Raw genomic sequence first — 13044 nt, 5'->3', positions numbered from 1 at the left:
AGACAGTGTTTTTCTATGATGTCAGAACTGTACTACTGAATTATTTTAAGTATTTCTGTGTGATCTCTGAACTCTTGACTACCACTGCGTTGTAGAAAGTATTGTCTTGCGGTTTTAATTATTTATTATTAAATACTTTAAAATCTTCTAACTGTGGCTGCTTTGTGTAGAGATAATTTAAGCTCTACAGTACATTGCATATTTATATAGTTTACTGTCCAAGTCACTCTAAATAACCCTTGACTGTTTAGTCACAACTACCAATTGGGTAATAATATTGCACAGTAATAATTGGACACCCTTTTTAGGGCCTTTGAGTAGCTGATAAGTATTAGTGGGTGGTGGCAAGTGGAACTACCGTAGAGTCTGGGAGAAAGGGGCACAGCTGGAGAAACTGTGCCAGCCTTTCCCCAGGAGTGTCTGTGTGGTTGTATAAACTCTTCTCAAAGTGCATATTTGTGTCTGTCAGCTACTTGGGCAGGGACACGAAGCACTGGTTGGAGAGAGAGGGTGCTAGAGGTTTTTAGCTTGCCCACTAAGCTGAGATCTGGACCCTATAGCTGTGCCATTGGGGAGTCTTACTGGGGACATGGAGAGCAAGGGAGCGACCAGCCCCGGATTGACTGTGATCTCTGTGTGCTCTTAAGGGAAATTGCACTTTACTGTGTGTATTTGTTATCCTTTCCTCATATATGAGACGCCCTCTCTGGTGTTAGTGATGAGGATTGGTGCTCCTTGATTGCTGGGCCAGGGCACGGGTGTCACAAACTTCATCACATATAAGAACTAAAATACTTTACTATAAAATATGCAACTTTTATTGTGAAAAGTTTCATAGAAATACTGTTGACAAAAAATTGGTTTAGTTATAGTTACCTTCTTTCCTCCTCCCCTTTAACTCAAAGTTCTTCCAAACATTAATGGCATGAAGTGAAAAAAATGCCTTACAGTTCCAGACAAGTTTAATAAGGTCAACAGAAGTCCACTCTTTCCACTTATTCTTATACACTCGTATTTCACAAATGTGACTTCCTTTGGAAAAGTGGAAAAGGTTTTACTGGCATAGTCTTTATGTGTGCTTTGTTATCAGAAGAATGAAAAGAAAAGCCCCCTTCTGCTTGAAGTCTCATTTTTGTTGGACAAACTTTTGCATTTCCTTCTTAGTCTGTCTGTATCAAAAAATTACTTTGATCCCCCAAGAAAAAATATTCTGAAGACAGCTGGATACCGCAGCTTGAACCTCACACCTTCTTCTCGACAATCCCTTTTATTGGAATAAATCTGTTTCTCTTCTGCCTGGTGTGCAGTAACTAATCATTTCCCACATTCTATTGTTTTCAAGTTTTTAATGCTTTGCCCATCTGTCACAGCTTTGTCCTGATCAACTCTTTCTGTTGGAAGGTTTGCATCTGCTTTCTTATGGCCATACTTGGAGCATACACACTGTGTGCACTTTCAGTTAACAGCTCCTGCTTTGGAATACCAGTCCAGTTGCTTATTTGCGCTTTCATAAAATTAATACAGTCTGCTCCTTCTAGTCTGTCTAGTACAGCAGAAAATCACAGATGTTGCTTACGTGCTCTATCCTCTAATTCATTCAGGGAAACTGCTACTGTGCTAAGATTCCCAAAAAGAAAGTATGATGTGTGTGTGTGTGTGTGTGTGTGTGTGTGTGTGTGTGTGTGTGTGTGTGTGTGTGTGTGCGCGCGCGCGTGTGTGTACATATACAAATATATATCTATGTTTGTACATTTCTTGGTAGAAATCTGTCTTCCTCAGGGCATGCTTATTCTGGAGGTTCTCTGAAGATAAGGGCATAGATACAAAGAAAATGGTCTGACTAAACAAGAAACAACATTTCCAGAATCACGACAGATGACTGAACCTCAGATGATCAGAACTCACTGCACCACAAACAAAAACACTGACATAAATTAGCACACACCTAAACAACTGCATATTACAAGTATGTGCTGAGCTATATTTAAATAATCAAATGCTTTTCTTTAATTTAACAATTAAGCTAAAGAAAAAGAATGCCATTACACTTCTCTGACTTATGTGCATCGATTTCCCAGATCTCTAGCCATGAAGTAAACACTAAATACATACAAATACACAGCTGTTTTTGTCTCAAATGTCAGTGCAGTATATGGACAGGAAGCAGCCTGACGCTACAATGTAATTCAATGCACAAGATGAAACAACTTTTTGATAAAAGAGGAACATAAGTAAAACAGGGTCTAAAGACTAATCTGTAACAAAAAACACCTGACAGAACAACATGCTTCAGATGGGAAACATAAAATGCTAACTGACAACTTTAATTTTATACAAAATCAGGGAACATAAAGAAAGAACTTTATATGGTTATTTTCCTGGAAAAAGAACTCTTGACAGGTAGCCTGAAATCGTTAACTATTAAAAAAAGAAAAGTTACACAAAAAAATGGCATAATCCTTTAGCAGCGGCAAATATGGCATAAAGTCACAATGTATAACACCATGACTTTAGATACCTTCTTCAATACTGTCTGATTTTATACCTCATTTGTCTTTACTAAAGGATGCTATACATTAAGTCTGAATTTAATGTCCTTTTTTACTGGCTTGTTGTCATGTCTTACATTGTTTGCACAGTTGTTGAACTAATCTAAGCATTTGCTGCAAAAGAAACCCTGAATAAATTAAGTCACTAACCATAAAAGGCACATGTAAAAGTTAATGTTGACAATGTGATCATGTTTAGGACAAGGAACCTTAATCTTTACCATTCGTACACCTAATAACAATGACTGCACTTACCTATTTTTGCTTCAAGTGATAGCATCTTTTGCTCAGTGTCCTTTCTAGCTCTTTCACTCTTCTCTAACTTCTCTATGAGACTTCCCACATCTACCATAGCTCCATTGTAGAGAATTAAGCTGCCTTGTTCTTCTGTGCGTCTTTGTTCCTGCTCACTAGCAATGGTTGGCAAGAGTGATTTGTTTCCTATAGCACAAAATGTAAATGTTACAATGTCCTAATGAAATGTCTGTGGGACATACAAAAAAAAAATTCAATGCATTCAAATTACTAAACATATTATGTGGCTACTGTTCCCTGTCTCAAAATGTTGAAAAGGAAAGTAAGCAAATAAAGCTTTCCAAAGTATCATACTTACGGATATCTGGGATATAAACAAACTATATGAAGACAGCACTTAGACTATTACAAATTATCCCTGCCATAATTCCCACTCTTTGACGAGCATCTCAGTACGCAGCATGTTGTTACACTTAAGGACAGCCATCCTAGAACAGTACTTCAAATAAAGCTTTTTCAGGAGTTCTCAAGATCCAAATCCCCCTCCCCCAAAATCCTCATGACATCAAAGAGGGAATGATTTACGAGAGCCACACATAACACTGTTCTTTTCTTTCTCTTCAGCTTTAATCAAAATCACATCCAGGAAAAAAAGAAAAAAAATTGAAGTATCAATCAAAAGCCTCTAACTTAAAGGAAAGTGTCTAGACAAGCAAATTTACTGAATGAGAAGTTTAGAAAAAATGGAATCAATGTAGAAGGCTAAATAATAACTTTTTAAAGTAATCTCAATCAGGAAGTACTAATGTTTGTTCAAAATTCTCCATTGCACTAATGCAAGGAAGGGTAAAGGATTACTACAGAAGTCATAAAAAAAAATAGGCAACCCTGTCAAGGTATGTCCTCTAGAGTCAAAATTTATGACTAGTCATGCTAGCTAAGAAGACTGGAACTGTGCCTGCATTAGGCATGATGTGCCTAGTCACTGAAAGCTGCCAAGAGACTGGTAGAATGAGACATCACAGACTAGAACAGGTCTTAAACCTCTCTATTTGTAACAAAAGGCTATGCACAGAGATACCCACAGACATGTTCTACTAAGTAATAGGCACAATTTTAGCAAAAAAAAATCATAACCATTAATTATGACAAAACAAACCCATGCAGCAGTCATAATATTTCAGAGCTGATCTAACAACCACTTTACTGAGGATGGATTCTCCCCACCTTGTATTTTCAGGAAAACGGTATGAAAGGGCAGGCTTGCACCCTAATTCAGAGTAAAATCCACTCTGGGATGAAAACGTAGACATAAAAAAAGATGTAAAGCTATTTATCTACTGCAGCTAATGCAAAAGAGAAAAAAAATGCTAGTCTCTATCACACTTGTGTGGATTGCTATGATGACTACAGCAGCAAACGAGCATAACAGGGAGTAGATGTTATTCTGGGAGGTAGAGAAGGGGCTAGCTTGAGCTGTGTGAAGAAACTGTTTGCCGTGCTGGCACCTAGCAGAGAGGCAATCTCTATCCAGTGAGTGAAGTGGGTAATTGAAAATGCTGGCCATTTGTTTGCATCTCTAAAGATAAAAACAACAAAGAAGTCACATAATAAAAAAATGTGAGCAACTTTAATAATAAAAAATAAAAGAACTGAAAAACAAGTTAAGCACTTTTTTTCCCTTACTTATATGGGACTTCCTCAGAACTACTGATGTACCTTAACTAATTTTTAGATGTTTAATCATATGACCTCTTGCATCATCAGACAGAAGAAACAAACTGCAAACTCTTACAATACACAATATATTTAAAGATCATTCATAACGTATGTGTGTATATACCAGTATGATTATTAACTCATCCCACTCCACAAAGGGGGAGCCACCACTGATCCTGGGAACTATCGACCTATTAGCCTGACGAGCCTGGTCTGCAAGGCCATGGAACATATCATCATGGAACTCATAAATAAAGACATTGGAAACCTCCAAACTCTGGATCCCACCTAATTCGGGTTTGTGAAAGGCAGATAATGCCTCCTGAACCTGATCGACTTATTTGAGGCAGTCACCAAAGCCGTAGATGAGGGTAAGGTGGTTCACACAGCCTATCCTGACCTCACCAAGGCTTTCGACACCATCCCCCATTCTGGAATTATAGCTAAACTCACTAAACTAGGTATAAATCCCTACGTCACAAGATGGGTTGCCAAATGGCTCACTGACAGAACCCACACTGTAAAAGTTGCAGACTCCAAATCTGAACTCAAAGCAGTGACAAGTGGAGTACCACAGGGTTCCATCCTGGGACCTCTCCTGTTTGGTATCTACTTCTCTGAAGTACAGGCTATCACAAAAGGCCACTGGCTAACGAAGTTCGCAGATGACTGCAAACTAGGAGCCATAGTTAAGTCCCCAAATGATGTGGATATCCTACAGAAGGGCCTCGCTGAGATAGATGCCTGGTGTCAGAGCCATGGCCTCAAGCTCAATGCCAAAAAGTGCAGTGTCATCCCCTTTGGTACAAACTCTGTACCTATGAACTACCACATAGGCCGCAATCTACTTAACACCGAATGTGTGACAAGAGACCTTGGGACCTAGGTGGACAGTAGTCTCTCCTTTGATAGTCACATCGCCACAGTAGTCAGGAAGTCCTACGTGGCACACCTCATCATAAAAGGGTTCTCATCCAGGAAAAAAGAGGTCATTGTTCTCCCTCTATTCGACACTCATTAGACACATTATAGAGTACAATGCCCCTTTTGGAATGTACCTCACAAGACATCTGCAGCAGCTGGAAAGGCCACAGAAGTACCTCACAAAGAGGATTACTGACCTCAAATGCCCTACACTGACAGTCTCAAAAAACTCCGGCTTTACCCCATTGCATATCGCCTACTCCGAGGTGATCTCTGCCCAACATACAAAGCTATGTCAAACCCAGAGCTGTTGGACATGCTACACCTAAAGAAATCCCAATCCCTCCGAGCTACATGCTCTAGGGACCTAAACCTTGTCACCACAACAAACAGGACATGCTGGAGGGATAGATTCCTGTCCCAGAGACTTCCCATACTCTGGAATAGGCTACCCATCTATGTTCATAAGTTGGTACTAGGCTATCGGCCCCAGAGCCTATACAAGCCTAGCCATAACAATTCCCTGGCTATGTCTTCCCACACTATTTACTTCCCTGGACCCCTGTCTAGCAGGGCGACTGATGTGATTCCCAGGGTCAATTTCCTTTTCCCCATCCAATCATCAAGGTTCCTTTTGAAAAAAGCCAAAGAGGCGCTCTGCTTGACATGTATGGGCAGTCTATTCCAGAGTCTAGGGAGTCTCTGGGTCAGGAACCTATCCCTCCAGCATGTTTTGTTTATTGTGATGACAAGGTTTAGATCCCTGGGGCGTGTGGCTCTGAGGGATTGGGATTTCTTTAAGTGTAGCATGTCCAACAGCTCTGGGTTTGACATGGCCTTGTATGTTAAGCAGAGATCGCCTCGGAGTAGACGATATGCGACAGAGTATAGCTGGAGTTTTTTAAGGCGGTCAGCATAGGGCATCTGCTTTAGGTCTGTAATTCTTTTAGTGAGGTATTTCTGCGGCCTTATCAGTTGTTGCAGATGTCTTGAGAGGTACATACGAAATGGGGCATTGTATTCTATAATGGGTCTAATGAGGGATGAGTACAGTGGGACAAAGACATCCTTTTTTCTGGATGAAAAGCCCTTAGTGATGAGGTGTGCCACATAGAAGGATTTCCTGACTGTTGTGCCGATGTGGTTATTGAAGGTGAGATCACTGTCCACCTGTGTCTAAGTCTCTTATCACACTTTCGGTGTTTAGTGTACTGCCACCTATGTGGTAATTCACGGGCACATGTTTTTTCCCAAAGGGGATAACTACATTTCTTGGCATTGAGCTTGAGCCCATGGCTCTGGCACCAAGCATCTGTTTCTGTAAAGCCCTTTTGTAGAGTATCCACATCATTTGGGGATTCGATAATGGCTCCCAGTTTGCAGTCATCTGCAAACTTTGTTAGCCAGAGTCCCTTAGTATTGGCCTGTACTTCAGAGAAGTAGATGCAAACAAGAGAGTTCCCAGGACTGAACCCTGAGGTACTCCACTTGTCACTTGCCTGGAGCTGGATTTGGAGTCAGCTACTTTTACAGTGTGGGTTCTGTCAGTATGCCAGTTAGCAACTCATCCAGTGACATAGGGATTAATGCCCAACTTAGTAAGTTTATCTATGATTCCAGAGTGGGGGATGGTGTCAAAGGCCTTGGCGAGGTCCAGATAGGCTGTGTGAACTGTCTTACCCTTATCCACGGCTCTGGAGACTGATTCGAAGAAGTCAATCAGTTTCAGGAGACAAGATAGGGCCTTCACGAACCCAAACTGGGTGGGGTCCAGTGTTTTAAGGTTGCCAATGTCTTTGTTTATAAGTTCCATGATAATACGTTCCATGGCCTTGCATACCAGCCTCGTCAGACTGATGGGGCGGTAGTTCCTGGGATCCAAGGTGGATCCCCCCTTGTGGAGTGTGATAGCTGTATATGTGCGCCACTCAGTGGGCATGAAGCCTGAGGTGAGAGTATGATTAAACATGACACTTAGATGAGGTGCCAGTTAATTTTGTAGTTCATGTAGTACACTGCAAAGCAAAGTTCTTCATTAGCACTCTTCAAGAAAAATCTTGATGAGTGGATGGGAAATAGGAAATACATGCCGGGGATCACTACTGTGTTTCTGCGTGACAGTGGCACAGGAAAATAACTTTCTTGGGTGGCGTAAGCCAGGGAACCTTGTTGGCTAGGCTTACGTTGGCCCTTGGGCCGATAACCTAGTACCTACCAATGAACCTATAAAAATGCTTAATGGATTAAAATTGCATACAAATATGTACATATGAATGTACAAGATATGAATGTACATCTCATCTTTTACATACTAAAGAATTTCAGTTTTAAAATACATGAAATGGAAATGTGTTCATTAAAACCAGAAAGAGATCTCTGCATTTGTTTTTAACTGCCAAAATAACTATCAGTCTTTAATATATTTACTCCATTGTCCTCCACTTGAGTTACCACCCACATTCTCTAAAGCAAAAAAAAAAAAAGTATGTCCTGGACATGTCAACATATTTAGACAGTGCACTATACATCACACATGTATTCATAAATTCTCTTCTGCAAATTTCTTTCTGTTTTGCCAAGATAAAAAGATGGACAATTTTGTCACAATGCTATCTAAATAACTCCCTCAAAACCACAACTAAAGTACTCTTGCTAACAATAATGCCATACAGCTGACTGTATACTTTGTCTCCCTCCTTAATATAGGCACATTGGTTACATGTTCCATACCACAAGAGGTCATATGACTAAGCAGGAGGTTCATATGAAAGCTAATGATTGAGAAATGGATGTATTCATGTCTGAAATTACCTTATTTGATAATTCCATCACTAAATATTTATTTGCCAACGATGAGTCCTGATACAAAATATATTTTAAAGTGGATTTCCTGAATAAAGACATTAAAGCAGGAAAGGAAAGAAAACGGAAAGGGATATGAGGGAGTACATCATCAATCAGGTCTAGCCCACTCCAAGAACTAACAAAGGAATGAAGAGGGCTAACAAGCACATTTATGAGCACACTATCCACCTGTGGTGATAGGCATCTACCAATTAACCTCCAAAATAATCAGGAGGATGCCGCTTTAGAATTGCCTTCACTCCGTCAGTCTGAACAATTTAAATGAATAATCAATCAGATTCAAACACTGTCCAGAGACAGACCTCAGGACTGGAATCAGCAGTCAGTACTGTAGGGATCAAATAGGATGGACAGAGGCCTTGGCACAACATGGGGGAACAGGAGGTAAATACTGTGGACATTATTTTTAATGATGGCTGCGACTCTCTAAAATTTCTAATTACACTAATAATGTGGTTACCCCTGAATACACTAATTGTTTGAATGCAGATAAACATTTGCACCTCCTAAAAGGATACATGTCACTGATGAATTAACTGACTTAAGACTTTCACAACAAAACTGAACTTAACATAGTTTTCAAATTCAGGGGCATCTCACTGTTTGAAAATGCACAACTTTACACAGATGCAGTACCCTTAACCCCCACTTTCAGCCTGCATCCCATTATTAACTTATTTGAAAAGATTTGTGAACACAACATAGAGCAATTTTAGCCATTACAAGTATACCTGGTTTAATGAGAGTGAGAACGAATGGGATTTGCTCAATATTTGTTGTAGAAAAAAAAAGTTATGTACTCACCATAACGTTCCATCTGAGTAGTTGTACTTCATTTGTCTTCAACCTGTGGGGTTTCGGACCCACGTCGGATCCAACACAGTTGCATTTTCCAGCTATGGATCCAAGATCCAGACTTCTCCCCTTACCCATAATGCCCCCCTGTCTCCCCTCAGATCGAGTTTGCTGCCTAAAAGGCAGGGCCGGTGGTAGCATTTTGGGGGCCCCCAGCAAATGTCAAGTTGGGGGCCCCCCCTAAGCACTTCTAGTCTAAGTATCACTCCGTCACTGACAACCCCCCCCCCCAAGCAATGTTTTAGCTCATTCTGCAGACATTTAGGAGTAGTAAGTAGACACTGACCTGTAGCTACAATGCTCTTACATTGCAACAGACCTATGTACTACACTATGTTGGCCCATCACCGTCATACAGAGGGACATTTACAGTTGCTAGCATTTAGCAACAGTGACTCATTACAACAACTCTATATATAGGTCTGGATTTAGGTGAAACGGTGTCTTACGCCAACTATTTCAACACACACACACACTGACAGACATACAGACACACACACACACACACACACACACACACACACACACACACACACACACACACACACACACACACACACACACTCTCAAGTCCTTTAACCTATCTTGGGCTTCCCATTCCATACACTTTACTTTTTTTTCTTCCTTTCCTCACATTGTACCTCACTCTTCAGCTTTTTCAAAAATACACAACTTTCTATGTATTTTGAAGTGCATTTAAAAGTTTGTTTTTCTTTTTACACAGTGTCTTCATCCAATGACTTGAACAGAAATTATGATTAAGGAAAGAAATTCACTGCTGTTGTTCAGCTTTAATTTTTCTTGCATTCTTTCAACATAACTTTCCTGACCAAGACAGCAATAACCATTTAGGAAATAAATGAGATAAACCACGGCCTGAGAAGCCATAGGGTTATAGATGCTCTGGGTGCATTTTAGAGCATTTTCCCAATCATTAGTACAAAAATAATTAATCTTATGTCTTCTTTGAAAGAATAAAACAAAAAAGTTGTGCTGAAGACTTAATGTTCAAAGCTGACAAAATAGTAGCTCACAATAAACTAACAAGCCAATTGTTGTGAGAATACACAGGGCTTAATCTTTAAATCCTCATCTGGTAATACTGCCTGCTTCCCTACCCCCCACCCAAAAAAAAAAAAAAAAAAAAAAAGACAGTCAGAGCCTATATATCCTTCTGGTGTTAAATTAGGATGAAAGCAGAGATTAAAATTGCCACAGTCATGTATTTCAATTGACTGCTGTCATACATACACATTGCATGCCTTCTCTGCCTTAACCCCCAAAGGTAGCCACCTGTATATGTGCCTGATGTGTGATTGTGAGGAAAGTAGAAAAAAAATAATGATTACAATAATGTATTCTACTTTGTTGCTCCTAGACAGTGCACTGCCCCTACATAAGCAATACTAACCAATGTTTGTACACCACTGAGGTCTGTGAGAAAAGTAAAAGTAACAATGACCACACTGTCCCCAGCCCAAACACAAGCTAATAATGACCTCCTGTGCAAACCTCTGATGTTTGACTGTGCTGAAAATTAAAGTAATAACCACACAATCCCCCGTCACTTTCTGTGCACAAACACATCTAAGCAGGGCTAGTTTAAGAATGGGTACAGTTGAGAGCAGAGGCCATTATCAGCTTTATCCTAACAGGGTCATATCACAGTCCTGTTCAGGTTAGAGTGTAATCAGAAAAGGAATATGTTTTTTTTTATTCCTCATTTTTCCCCAACCAGCAACAGCATTTGTGTGGTCCGCCACATAGTCATAAATAATTAAGGGGTACCCCTTGTATCCATTTACGTAGTCTGAGGAGTGGGGGCCACCAGACTTGTAAAGTTCTAAGTGTCTGAATATTCTGTGATGTATTTTATGCCCAACTTCTGAAATACAATTACTTGTTAGCTGCATTTTTCTTACTGATACCTAGAAGAATAATGTATGTGTCCTGGCATTACTGGGTGTGGGCACAGATAAAAATCAGTGATGACACACACACACACACACACACACACACACACACACACACACACACACACACACTAGTCATATCAATACTAGTTTTGTACTTATTTCAGTAAATAGCAATACATTGTGCTACACCAGATCAGTGACTGCTGTTTAGAAGTCGTCAAACAGCAGCAGGGGTAAGTCATTTATTAACTTCATTGAGGAGTAATGGATAGCTGTCACTGCCCCTGATTTCACAGATCTTCCCTGATTTTGCTTATAATCTTGCTCTGCCTTTCAAAAAAGTTTAATTTTCTGGTAAATCATTAAGGATTACAGACGGTCAATAAATCCAGATATCAGAGTTTTATATTTCTTATTGTCCAAAAAAATGTATGTTGATGTAAAATATGTTATTGTATTATATTTTTAAGTGAATTAGAATAATATTTAAATTGTGTTCCTGATTTTGAACCTCTACTTTGTACTATGTTTGGCACTGCACTGAAATTGAGAGTTATAGTATCTGGTGTTCTGTCAGTATTTATAAAAACCCTGAAAAAGAAACTCATCGCTATAGATTGGAAGCATCAGCTCTTCTTAAAATTCAAGGTTTGCAGTGACATCAGTCACTCTGGGTTGCTGATCTCTCTACTGCTTGCCTTGCTCATGTTCATTATCAGCTTTATCCTAACAGGGTCATATCAAAGTTGGGTTCGGGTTAAAGCAGATAACCAGGAAATTAATACATTTTTTCCTCCTCATTTTTCCCCAACCAGAAGGTTTTCTGGGGCCCCCATGCAGTCAAGGATGATGAAGGGGCCCCTCCCTGCAGCCATGGGTATTGCAGGTACCTAAAGCTAGCTATGTTCTTAGTTTTAGTAGTGAGAATGTCCACCAGGAGGGTTTAACTAAGCCAGGGGCACTATGTTATTGATAAAATATTAATGGAATTGTGAAGGCTGTTACTTGATAAAACACTGTTACTATAACCACACAAATCTTTGAATTTTAAAGGAGATACAAATAAGAGTTATTACTCTCTTGTTTATTAAGTATACAAGACTGCTGTACTAGCTTTTATTGGTTTGACAGATGTTACAAAATATCAAGATAAGACAACTTTCTAAGGTTGGGGGCCCCCAGCGACCGCAGGGTTCGCTGGTGCCTAAAACCGGCTATGCTAAAAGGTATTATACACCTGACCCAATATTGCCTTATCAGAACAAGGATCTCCATGACACTTCCTGACCAGAACAGAGTCAAGGGCCAAACACTTTATGCGAAGTTAAACACAGCCTGTATCCATGATAAAAGTTGGGGGGGGGGGAGGTTGAAGACAAATGAAGCACAACTACTCAGATGGAATGTTATGGTGAGTACATAACTTTTTTATCTGAAGTAGTTTACTTCAGTTGATCTTCAGCCTGTGGGACAGAGTCCCCAGCTACCATAAACTCCTGGGTGACCCTCATGGAAGGATATTCCGGAGCACCGCAGAGCCAAAAGATGCTCTATTTGACACAATATACAATTTGTAATGAGAAATGAAGGTATGAGATGAGGACCAAGTAGCTGCTGAGCAGATATCATCCAGAGATACCCTAGACCAGAAGGAAACTGATGTAGCCATAGAGCGGGTGGAGTGTGCCTTCACTCGTCCTGGTAGGGATCTACCTTTGACCTCATAGGCTCGAACAATGCAGAAGGAAATCCATCCAGCAACAGTTACCTTGGAAACTGGCTTCCCTAAAAAGGGTTTAGCATAAGACATGAATAGCTGATCAGATTTATGAAAGGGCTTCGTCCTAAGTAAAATCCCAGTTGTCTATGAACATCAAGCAGATGCAACTTGTATTCTCCTTTGTTCTGGAAGTTGAGGAAGAAAACTGGTAAATTTATCATCTGGTTAATATTGGCTTCCA

General features: G+C 40.0%; 1 protein-coding gene across 1 annotated transcript in view; it reads right to left on the bottom strand.

The window, feature by feature from the left end:
- Window positions 1–13044, bottom strand: part of CCAR1 (cell division cycle and apoptosis regulator 1) — a 2906903-nt gene that overhangs the window by 193561 nt on the left and 2700298 nt on the right. The window contains exon 25 of the mRNA XM_044056158.1: window positions 2805–2990. Coding sequence (XP_043912093.1) covers window positions 2805–2990 — 186 coding nt within the window. The remainder of the gene's footprint in view (window positions 1–2804; window positions 2991–13044) is intronic.

Source organism: Protopterus annectens, chromosome 14.part0, assembly GCF_019279795.1.
Source record: "Protopterus annectens isolate FY-2018-M chromosome 14.part0, PAN1.0, whole genome shotgun sequence".
Lineage (NCBI taxonomy): Eukaryota > Metazoa > Chordata > Ceratodontiformes > Protopteridae > Protopterus > Protopterus annectens.
Note: the sequence above shows the minus strand (reverse complement) of the source record. Positions and strands in the feature narration are given on the sequence as shown.